The 11656-nt window shown below is 39.7% G+C and overlaps 1 protein-coding gene across 1 annotated transcript; it reads left to right on the forward strand.

The window, feature by feature from the left end:
* The first annotated feature begins 315 nt into the window (after positions 1-315).
* On the forward strand, positions 316-11634 carry tspan2a (tetraspanin 2a). Its single transcript, XM_028576537.1, has 9 exons — positions 316-583; positions 4331-4433; positions 9085-9182; positions 9794-9868; positions 9968-10063; positions 10156-10227; positions 10415-10498; positions 10664-10732; positions 10817-11634. Exons 1-8 carry the CDS (start codon positions 437-439, stop codon positions 10727-10729), a joined length of 741 nt encoding a protein of 246 aa, XP_028432338.1. The 5' UTR covers positions 316-436; the 3' UTR covers positions 10730-10732; positions 10817-11634.
* The last annotated feature ends 22 nt before the right edge of the window (positions 11635-11656 follow it).

Below are 11656 nucleotides of genomic sequence, written 5' to 3' on the forward strand. Positions count from 1 at the left end.
GGGGTCCCTGTGGGGACTCAAAAATAGAGACTGCACCAGTTTCACATCTCCCACCCACATAGATTGTTATATAATTTGGTATTTACTCCCATCCACACACACACATTTATTGGACAAAATCAGATTTAACAAGGCATTTCTTGGTGGATTTTATATTTGACATACCATTTGACAAACCGTGGCCTTATTATAAACTAAAAAAACACCAATCAGTGATATTAAACACTGAAATGAACCTGTTCCTTATGTTGTTGGAGTCTCAGGGGTCCCCGATGGTCCCTCAACCCCACCTTGGGTACCACTAGGCTACACACAGAGCCGACGATGGGCGGCGCAAGCCAGCGTGCGAGCGATCAGACTGTGTGCAGCTTTATGCTTTGCGCATGTCCTCGTGCTTGGATGTGTAGCTGTGCAGCTCATCATCATTACATGGTTGATGTCCAAGTGGGAGACGCGAATATTTGCAGAACAACAGATTTCAGAGATCGGAAATATCGACAAATCAGGTGACATCATGAGCAAAGTGCAGGGAGGGATGAAATGCGTGAAATATCTGCTTTTCGTGTTCAACTTCATCTTTTGGGTAAGTCCGCTTCACCAACGGCTCGTATGGAAACAACGTTGCTATATTAAAATCACCGTTTAAAAAGCCTGATCCTCTTCTCTTTTTTTTTTCTCATTAGATGAACTGATGTACAATTATTTATGTTAAACGGTTATCAAGCTCGGTTTTCATGTGGACAACCTGTCAGTTTCATTGTAGTGTTTACATGTTAAACACGCTGCAGGCTAATAGTCTGTCTATTTATATTGTAATTAAGCTGCCTTCGTTTCACACTGGAGAACTGGGGGAGTAGACCGTGCAGATTGCTTCTATCCACCTGCTCGGTGCAAACTCCTTTCTGACTCTGTACTGTTTCCTAAATCCTCAAACCAATCAATATATGTTATTATTCGTCTTCTTTCCGATTAAATCCATTAAAACTACCTCATTACAGCTCTTAAAGTGCCCTCTATCGAATAATTAATTAATAAATCAAATGAGAGTCTGTAGCCACTAACCGTTTTAATAACGCTCATATGATTTATGTATGTAATGTACTGTGGTCATACTGCAGCTATGATGCCACTTTTCCAACACACCCACTGATCAGATCCTCTCTCATGATTTGGCATTGTACTGTGACTTTTTTGCAGCAGGTCTGGGAGTTTTTAACAGACATAGTTAATCTGTTTTGGGAACATCATGGAGGGTTTTGTTTGGGTCTGTTATATGTTACATTAGACCCACTCAGATAAGGTTACCGGTGGCTCCGACTACTGTGGAGTCACTTTCGATTTTCTGTGCAGCGACTTCTCTTATGTCAGGTCCTCTTACTATCTGTGTAGATGATGGGAATGGATATTTAACATGGTTTTGGCTTTGGCTTGTAACCCCCTAAAACAAAGTCCAAGGGTTGTGAACAGACTGTTCAACTAAGGAGTGAAGTAACCTTTTATTTTGAAAAAGTAGACAGACAGGCTTAGGACCCAGCAGATTTGGGGTGTGTGTGTGTGTGTGTGTGTGTGTGTGGGGGGTCCTGACTCCCAGGTTGAAAACCACTAGAGAAAAACATCAGTGCCAAATTCATTTGTTGATGCTCCCACTTCAGATTTCAGGATCTGCATACATGTTTTTTGATAAAATGAATATTAGTATTAATCCAGCAACAGTTTAGCTTGTAAGTAAGTAAGTAAGTAATACTTTAGTTATATAGCACTTTTAAAAACACACAGTTACTACACACACACACACACACACACAAACACACACACACTTGCGCAATACATATGAATAAATAAATAATGAATTACAAAATACAACATCAATTTGAAATACAGCATAAAGGAGGTGTAGCCATTTACACGAAGGCTAGTGTATAAAGGTAGGTTTTTAAAAGCTTAAAGCCATAGACAGTAAATTTTATGGACAAAGCAACGCCGTAGACTTGCAACGGAGAGCAGTGAAGGATATTAGAAGCACTTTTCCGGTGATGGCTGAGCATTGCTGCGCAGCCTCCAACTGAGCTTGAGTACGTAGATGTGACGTGAGCAACCTGTTTGAAAGTTGTAAGTCTTCTGGTAGCTGTGCCAAGAGAAATCTCAATCATTCCCAATCTTGCAGAGACGGAGAGCGTGTATATGTAAGGAGATAACATGGGCACAGGCTAATTATTGCTAACTAAAATGCTAGTTAACATTAGTAATTAAACTTAAACAGCTCATGTAAGTTGAAACTGCCTGCGAGCTTCTCCTGTACTGTACGGTAATTTCGCAGAAAGTCGCGTGGTTATGACACAATCGTTAGCCTATTTTTATAAAAACGTCTGCTACGGGGCCAAAACGTGAGATACAAGGTAATGGAACCTTTTATACGTTGTCGTGTTTCTTTAGAAATAAACAATGGACAAATAGAGTCTTTAAACGCTTCAGATGTAAAGTTATTCGCTGTCAAAGTAACGCCAAAATGAAGGCTAGTCAGTGGAATGCTAACGGCGGGTGATGGCTTATTAGCATCAAAATGGTGCCATAGGAGCTACGCTTTGCGGAGGCTGGCTTATCCCCTTGCTTAAAACAGTCCAGAGATTCAGCAGACCTGACAGACTGAGGGAGAAAACTCCAAGGGTTGGAGCAAAAATGGCAAAAGCTTAAAAAAACAAACAAAGAAATTAAATATTACTGGGTATCTGGTTTGATCCCCAGCTCCTCCAAAGAGCATGTTGATGTGTCCTTGGGCAAGACACTGAACCCCTAACCGCTCCTGGTGAGCAGGTTGGCACCTTGCTTGGCAGCTCCTGCCATCAGTGTGTGAATGTGTGTGTGAATGGGCGAATGTTGGCATGTGTTGTAAAGCACTTTGAGTGGTCGGTAGACTAGAAAAGCACTTCATAAATGCAGTCCACTTTGCATTTAGCACATCTTCGCATTTGACAAGATGGAAGGAGGGAATGTTTTGGCATTTTTGCTTGAAAAAAATGACTCAATTAACTAATTATCACAGAGGTTGCAGATTAATTTTATTGATCAATCGACTAATTAGATGCTGTTACAGACACTTGCAGTTGTCATGGATGGATGCTCATGTTAACTGCTAATTGATACAGTATATATGGATCTAAACGGCTGCATTGACTCATCTGTGCTCTGTAAGACAATCACTTGTGTCACCCGAACAGACAGCGACCTCTTTGTTTAGGAGTTTGGGGACTGAGAGCAGAGCTGTTGTGGTTGGAGCCAAAAGGGGCATACAGTACGCTGTCATTTTGGGGTGCCGAGCCAAACAAGCAGCCAATGCCAGTGTGAGTTACATCACCCAGGCACTGTGAGGCTGGCACAGCCTGTGGCTGAAATGCACCATGGGAGATGGACCATTGATACTGTGATGGTGCCGTTAAGATTTGAATTTTTGATGGTCCGTATGACAGCATGAGCTGCTGTCTTCCTTTTCCAATCATTTGTACTCTTGCATCTGTTTCTTCATTTGCTGTTTTCCTCCCAGAATTAGATTTTTTTTTTAGAGTTCACTAAAACTTTTAAGGTTGAGAGGATTTGTTCACCTTTAAGATCAGTAGGAGAAATATGAGTTGCAATTTAGTTTTCAACCTGTTAATCTGTAAATATAACATTGTCAGTTTAAACCAAATAATGCTATTTGGGTGTGTGTAGAAGGTCAGAAGGATTAACTTTCTTAGGGTGACACCTGGTTTCAATCGATTGATTTATTTCTGGTGAAGGGAGCAATGATGTCCTCTCAGTGTTGTGCAAACTTATCAGGCACATCACACCTGATATTCCGACTTTATACCTAGGCTGTATTTCAACATAATGATCAGTAAAAACAACATTATTGCAAAAATGTCACAGAAACAAATTGTTCTATTGGCTACACCTGCAGCCTATGAACTGTTTGAGAGCCTAAACAGGTCTAAAACTTTTAGTCGCTAAAGAGGTGCATTAACATCTCTGGCAGCAGTTTGTTTGGAATAAACGGAAGAAGAAAGTGAGCATCAGTAGCCACTCTGCTGAAGAGACAAAGTCGAGGGTGCCACCTACAGAATATTAATCAACAGAAGAGCCAAAGAAAAAAAACATGATGGGCCTCAGTGTTTAACTGTGAAGTGATTTCTGGACAACACTGAGAACTTATCACCAAAGACATCACCTAAATCCTGAAAATTGATGGGGAAATTGGGAACCTTATTTCAAGAAGGTGCAAACATTATGCATTAATAGCCTGTAAAAGTGTGAAATTATGACATGAATATTAATTATATATTGTATCGTTCCTCAGCTGTCGGGCCTGTTGGTGCTGGCTGTGGGACTTTGGCTCAGGTTTGACCCAGAAACAGTGGAGCTCCTGACGGGTGATAGCGCCCCCGACACCTTCTTCATAGGTACGTCCTACAATCACACCTCATGCCAATCAATAGTTATCTTATTGTGATAAACTGTTGGATTATCTTGATTCAGTAAAGTAATTTTTAATAACTTAGTGGTCCCAGTTCTGTGTATATCCATCACTCAACAATGTAATGATGCGGATATGGGCTGCAGATAGTTTTTATACAAGTAATAATATTAAGGAAGGAAAAGTCAATTGGGTTTTATCAGCCATGAAGCAGCTCAAATTTTAATATTTCCATTGAAGAATTGAAATTTCCTAACCGAGCCAGAAAGTAGAGTTTGACATCTTGATTGACTGTGAAAGATGCTTAAAGATATAATTTTCCTGGAAATTTAAGACACATGCGCTGTAATAATCATTTAACAAACCCTTGTTAGCTTCCCGGGTCCCCACCATTTTAACTGAAGGGCCTTTCAGGGGGCGCAGGTAACCCATTACTGAGCAGTAATGAACACTTAGCAAGCACATTTTACCCTCAATGCATTGTGATGTTTCATCACTTCCTCCGCACGATGATAACTCTTTCCTGAGTGGTTTTAATTATTATTAGGCATGGTTTTTTTTCAATCCTCGGATATTCCACCTCGCTCTGACGCTTGACATATGGTGCCGAGGGGAAGTGAAAGACGACACGTCAAACCGTTATTGACATGCACCATTAGTGGTAGTGCTCCAGTTTATGGGTTATGGAGAGAATTGCTCATGTTTACAAACACTGATTAGATTTCCCTTTCACCGGAATAATAGAAATGAATCGATCAGACATGCTTAAACAGTGACAAATGGACCAGAGTCTAACTGATTAATGAACAGCTCTGTCTCTGTGCTGAAATATTAATAATAATAATATTAGATAGAAATATCCATCTAATATAAGATTGTAGCACTCGGGTTGCTTTTGATTGTTATTGTTATTATAATGTTCCTTTGCAGAGCTCAGAAGAAAACACACAGTAGGTGATTAAAACATTCAGTAGAGTGGACAAACACCCTTCAGTGTGTAGTAGTGGTGCAGTACTCCATACAATAGACCATCTCTCTCTCTCTCGCTCTCTCTCTCTCTCTCTGTCTCTCTCTGTGTCTCTCTCTCTCTCTCTCTCTCTCTCTCTCTCTCTCTCTCTCTCTCTCTCTCTCTCTCTCTCTCTCTCTGCGTGGGAGCAGATGATTAGAATGAAGCCTATTCTTGTTACTGCCGTTTAGACTATGACCTAAAATGGTGACTTCACTTCATCAGCTCTTTGCTGTGCCTTCATGGGACTTCATTGCTGCCCCCCTCAGGACACAGGGAGCAGGTTGGGTGGGGCAGGTGACTGGTGACAAGGAGTCTATCCTGAAGACTCCTTTAGTGGCAGTCACAACGCTGTACCATGCAGTGTATGTTTGTAAGAAATAAAACAATGTTTCATACAGTAGCTTGTGGAAATGTGAGGGGGGGAAGGCACAGAGGGATCAAAGGCAAATAATATAGCCTAAAAAACATAAAATACACAATATAAACCGTCATACAAGATATTGTTTATTATATTACTGAACTAAAACCTGCTTGTGTTCTCACAGTTTTCTGTTTATGCAAACTACTGTAGGTAATCTTTGGTTTCATTTGACATGCAAATATCGCAGAGTTTACCCAACTTGTTTTTTCAATGTGTACATTTACTCAAACACCTTACTTCTTACTTGTAATTTACAACACATTCCTTTGTTGTGTTGCTACAACTGACTGCAGCAGATTACTTAATGCAAAGTTGTCAATGCATCTACACTAACGTTCAAAAGTTTAGAATCACCTTATATTACAGTATGTTATATTGATGTTTTTCTTCTTTCCTTCAACAGAAAAAAAAACAGTATAATTCAGACACCAAATCTATGATTTACATTTGAAATAGTTTTGGCCCCAAAAGAAGAAGAAGAAATAATTAAAACTTCTATCTAGTCGATGCCCCCACAGTGTTGCATTACAGGGGAGAACACTGTTGGAACCATTTTTTCGATTTGGAATTTGTTTTCCGGTCCAGAAAAGCGTGATGTTCAGCTGATATTCTCTGATCCCATTACAACAGTGCTTACCCTCGACTGACCTTCTATTTCTATTGTAGAGTTGTAAGAAGAGTAGCTTTGCTAAAGAGACACACCTGGTAATTCCAGCTTGTTGTATGCTGCATTATTGTGCATTAACACTGACACGGGAACCTGTTCCTATTTAAATCTGCACACCTTTTGATGCTAAGCTTACAATTTCTTCGACCAATGGCTGCTGATATCTCCTGTTCCTATTTATAATTTAACTGTTGCTCAGAGGTGTCTCTTTCTGCCATATTAACTGTCAGTCTTGTTAAACCATTGTACATTTTTCTGTTCTCCATTTACAAAACAAACTAGGGCTGCACAAAAAAAATGTTTGTTTATCCTTACAGCGATATCAGCTGGCGTAATAAACACATCGCGAAAGGCTGCGACATATGGCAAAAGAAGTTGAAAGAAAATATCAGTAGAAAACTGCACTTTAAAATGTAGCTGTCACTCATTTTTATTTTCAATTCAACGTTCAATTTGTTCAATAAAAGAATGTTGGAAATGATTTCCTTTCATTTGTTTGAAGTTCAACAAGCAATTTGTTGTATTTTAGAAGAATATTGAAAGCAACAGAAATGCAGAACTGAGTACACACTTTAATATCTGTTTATTTATTGCAATTAATATCGTTATCGCGACATTCAGCAACATTATCGCATATTTTCCTCATATCGTGCAGCCCTAAAACAAACCCTTTATACAAATCGTTTCGTGAAGAGGACTTTCTACAGCCTAAAAGCATGTAAGACCATTCTAAAATATAGTAGTCCTCTCCGCCACCTGACTGTACCCAGTCGAAATTTTGTGGCAGGTGATTCCAAACCTTTAAACAGAGATGTGTATATATCTGAAAGACCGTGCAGAGGATCGATGGTCTTACAGAAGGAGCCTTAGCAACAAAATAAATATCATCATGAGCAGAATGGTGGAGCGTTGCTGCTTACATTCACCTCCAGCAAAGAGACGGAACAGAGCGATACCATAACAAGTTAAAGTGGAAGCATTCCCTATGGGTGAATCACTTTCCATTCGGTCACCTTTGTTGCTCTGTGTGCCAGCATTTAAACAGCCATTATGTGCATTCAGATACAGACAGAAATAACATATTTATTGCCACCAGCTGCCAGCATTAACAAGGACAAAGTGTCCTGTTAGATATCAACAGTTTCGCTAAGAGGAAGTGCTAAACACATCACCGGCCAAGTCCGCCATGATCACTTCTGTGTAGAGACTTTGTATATACAGTAGAAGCTGTCTTGGCTCATTATATTTTCCATTGCTAACCCTCCACTTTGAAGCAGTGCATCCCTTGTTTCCAGCCCCCTTCAGCTATTCACCTCATCATTACCTCCCTTTTTTGTTCAACAGCAAGAAAACAACAGCTTGCAAACCCACCCCCATGTGGATTAATTAAATTGCTGCAGCGGTTGCTTTCTATGTCACCAATTAGACCCTTAGCGTGGGCCTCTGGGACGGGTCCGGTGTATAGTTACAGTGTGAAGGGCTCAGTAGTGAGGACTGGGAGCAGGGGAGCAGACTGGGGAGGTGACGACATCCAGGCTCGTAGGGAGCTGGGGTGGTTGGGGGGATGTAGTCTAATTCTGCAGCAATCAAACGCCCGAAAATTAGATTTGCCTTTTTGCCAAGCGCACGGCATCTGTTGTACTGCTTTGCCCTGCGGCACCATGAATGCAAGTCTGAGTAATTGGAAATAACACCAGTGTAACAAAAGATTAAACCCAAAGTCTTGTTTCTCAATAGACTCAATAGCTCCATCAGATTTCATTCAAATTCAAATCGTGATACTGCACAGAGTCTGCCTGCGCCCCGGAGAGGTAGATGAGTAGGATATTCAGCTATTTGCATTTTGCCTAGAGCAGGACAGAGTCCAGCGTCTCGTTTTGTTCAGCACACTGAGAGGGATGGACAGATGGTATTTATTTTCAGAGAATTTAGTTTTTGGACTGTCTCGACAAGCGCTGAACCATCTTGATACCAATATCTCTCTGGAGCTTTATAACTTCACATACCAGACCACGACACCTGGACACAGTTTAAACACCAACTCTAATCTGACAGATTAAATGCACTCATCTAACGATATACCCCGAGGAGGCAAAATGACAAAGAAGTACTATTTTTAGCAGAGAGCCAAAAACTAAAAGTACCGTTTTGTGTCAGAGATTCATTTTTTGGTGTTTCGGACTGAAGGAGTGGGCTGATAATCACGCTGAATTGTAGGCGGCTATACAGAGCTTTTAGGCTACTCGAAGAGCTTCCACCTACACTTTTCTGATGGTCCACAAACACAACACCAATCCTTTTATAAATTCTGTTTCAACAAAGACATTAAAGGCATGCATCATGCTGCCATCCTCAGTTGAAGCTGTGAACTGCAGTCTTGTAACAGAACACACTGATTAGATTCTAGTCCTCAAGTCTATTTAGGCTATAAATTCCTCTATCGTGAACATTATAGGATTGGTGGATTGTTCCTTTCCTGATTTATTTCTACAGAGAAAAACATGTTAAAGTACCAATCTGTCTGCTTTTTCTCTCCTTAGCTGTGTACATCCTTCTCGGTGCAGGAGGGCTGATGATGATTGTCGGGTTTTTTGGTTGTTTTGGGGCTGTACGGGAGTCTCAGTGTCTTCTTGCATCGGTGAGTTCAAGAGCTCAAAAGTGCCGCCTCTCGTGTTATCATTCATGCACTGCAGTGTTAAAGCCATAAAGATATACTGAATGTTAAACAATCCATCTGGATTTTTTGATGGTGACGCTTTATTTTTTTATAGGTCTTTAATTTCTAAATTACCTGGAAAGATCTATGTGTAATTTAGTACTACTTATAGGGAAAATAGAGTTTGATTGGTGAACTAATTAGTATCAATTCATTCCAATTCATTTGGAGGGTAACTGAGATTCTTTTAGCAATTAAAAAAAGTTAAAAGCTAATACAAGCACACAATTATTGCACAATTTTTATAATAGTTGAGAGAAAACGTTGCACAATTTTTATAATACAAATATTGAGAGTAAAGTTTATAATCATTTATTAATAATGGATGAATATTTACTTTAGTTTGAATGGAGCTTTTTTTCTTTCAAGGACATTTTTTTTTTCTTCCTATACGTAAAGTAGTACCAGTTTCCAGGAATCCTGGGAAATTATTAGGAAATGATTGACCCATAAAATGAAGTGCTACCAACTCTGCTTGTATGAAAGAAAGCCCTCAATAGAATGCAGTAATCAGCCTCTCTTCTGTTCTGCAGTTCTTCGCTTGCCTTCTGATAATCTTTGGAGCAGAGGTTGCCGCTGGTGTGTTCGGATTCATGAACAAGGAGCAGGTACAACATTTGAGCAATTCAAGTTTTAAATCATGATGTAACAAAAACAAAAATCCCATAACTGATTTTTTTTTTTTGTCATTTTTTCTCAATGCACAGATTGTTGAGGAAGTCCAAAAGTTTTACAGCAGCTCCTACAGCGCTGACATCTCCAATCCGAATGCCACCGCAATCGCATTAATTTACCACAAAACTGTGAGTAAAACTTGTCCTCTTTCATAATGGTTGTCACAGTTAACGCCACCAGCATCACAGTTGTAATCTTTTTTTACTTTTCACATTCACAGCTGAACTGTTGTGGAGGTTCCGCATCAGACACGTCTAACGCACTTTGTGACGCAGCCGACACCAACACCCAGGTAAACCCTCATGCCTGCTATAACAATTTATAACCACATGGTGGCAGTATAGCACTGATTTAAGATTACAGGATTTGCTGCAATTTAGTACAAGTATGGCATTGGATCAGTAGGGATCATGTGCAGCACCTGTAATTACAATATGTAAGAATGTAATGTAATAACAATGCTTTATTGCTGTTTTTAGGACTGTCTCACTGCAATAACAAACTTCTTCAATGAAAAACTGCATATTATTGGATACATTGGGATTGGGATCGCAGGAGTAATGGTGAGGATTAACAAAACCTTGAATTTAAACTTCATTAACCCAAAATCGTAATTGCAATTCACTGCCATTTCAACAATTCGCAGGTTATACTGGGTTGGGCTACTTTACATGAAGCTCCATACATGTTTCAACATGTTTTAACAACATAAATGTGTCTGCTCTCAGATCATAGGAATGATCTTCAGTATGGTTCTGTGTTGTGCCATCAGGAACAACAGGGAGGTTATATAGATGGTGAGTTGATCCCAGACACACACACACACACACACAGCCCACTACACACTCTCTGATCCCTTCATTCAATGTCATATCTCATAGAGTGATCTGGTGGGGGAGTTCACTGAATATCACAAAGAGAGAGTACAATACATCCCAGTTGTCTGCGGGCCAAATTCCACACAATACGCTGGATCGTTATCTTCACACCTTCTCCTCAACTCCACCAGCACTGAAAATGTATTTCTCTGTTCTTTTCCGTAACACATGCTCTGCATTTTGGCACAACTCTGTGACATTCCTCAGTTTTAACATATTTTTGTTACACAGTGCTGCACTGTAGCTACAACACAGTACATGAAGCCTTTTTTGACACAGGAATGTTGTGGCTGCTGTAAATATGGACAGCTATTTTATGCACCTACTCTTAACATTATCGTGCCCTTTTTACCCGTTTTATGTAACCAATACTACTTTGTGTGCTTAAATATTTTGAGGAATAGCCTACCTTTACATTTCCATTATGTGCCTATTTAGTCACACAAATAAGCCTCTAGCTATCGCACTAGTTACCTATGACCTATTTATCTTGTGATTTGAATATGTACATAGCTCCCTGACAAGTATTTCTACTTTAAAGCACAATAGAGAAAGTGTAATGATGATGTCACACCAAAGGGTTAGGGAAGGTCTGATGAGAAACTGCCATTCTGTAAATCTCCAAATTCATCTACAAGGTCAAGAACACTACATCTTGAGCTCTTCTGGAGCATGTGTTAACTGTAACCGTGAGATAGTTTGCATTTTGTGTGAATTCTTTTGGATGTAAATTTTGTTGGTGTGCCAATAAGATGTGAATTATAGGAATAATATAGTTTATGCCATACTGTTAACTGTAATAAAAATATTGGGTGCTTTTATTGATGTTTGGTTATTTCCCGC

This window comes from Perca flavescens, chromosome 4 (assembly GCF_004354835.1).
Source record: "Perca flavescens isolate YP-PL-M2 chromosome 4, PFLA_1.0, whole genome shotgun sequence".
Taxonomy (NCBI): Eukaryota; Metazoa; Chordata; class Actinopteri; order Perciformes; family Percidae; genus Perca; species Perca flavescens.

Bases quoted from the DNA above. Each gene is read 5' to 3' on its own strand.
- tspan2a (XM_028576537.1), top strand. From the start codon at position 437: ATGTCCAAGTGGGAGACGCGAATATTTGCAGAACAACAGATTTCAGAG. The intron at 584-4,330 runs GTAAGTCCGCTT...ATCGTTCCTCAG, and splicing joins TGTTCAACTTCATCTTTTGG to CTGTCGGGCCTGTTGGTGCT. The intron at 10,499-10,663 runs GTGAGGATTAAC...GTCTGCTCTCAG, and splicing joins TTGGGATCGCAGGAGTAATG to ATCATAGGAATGATCTTCAG.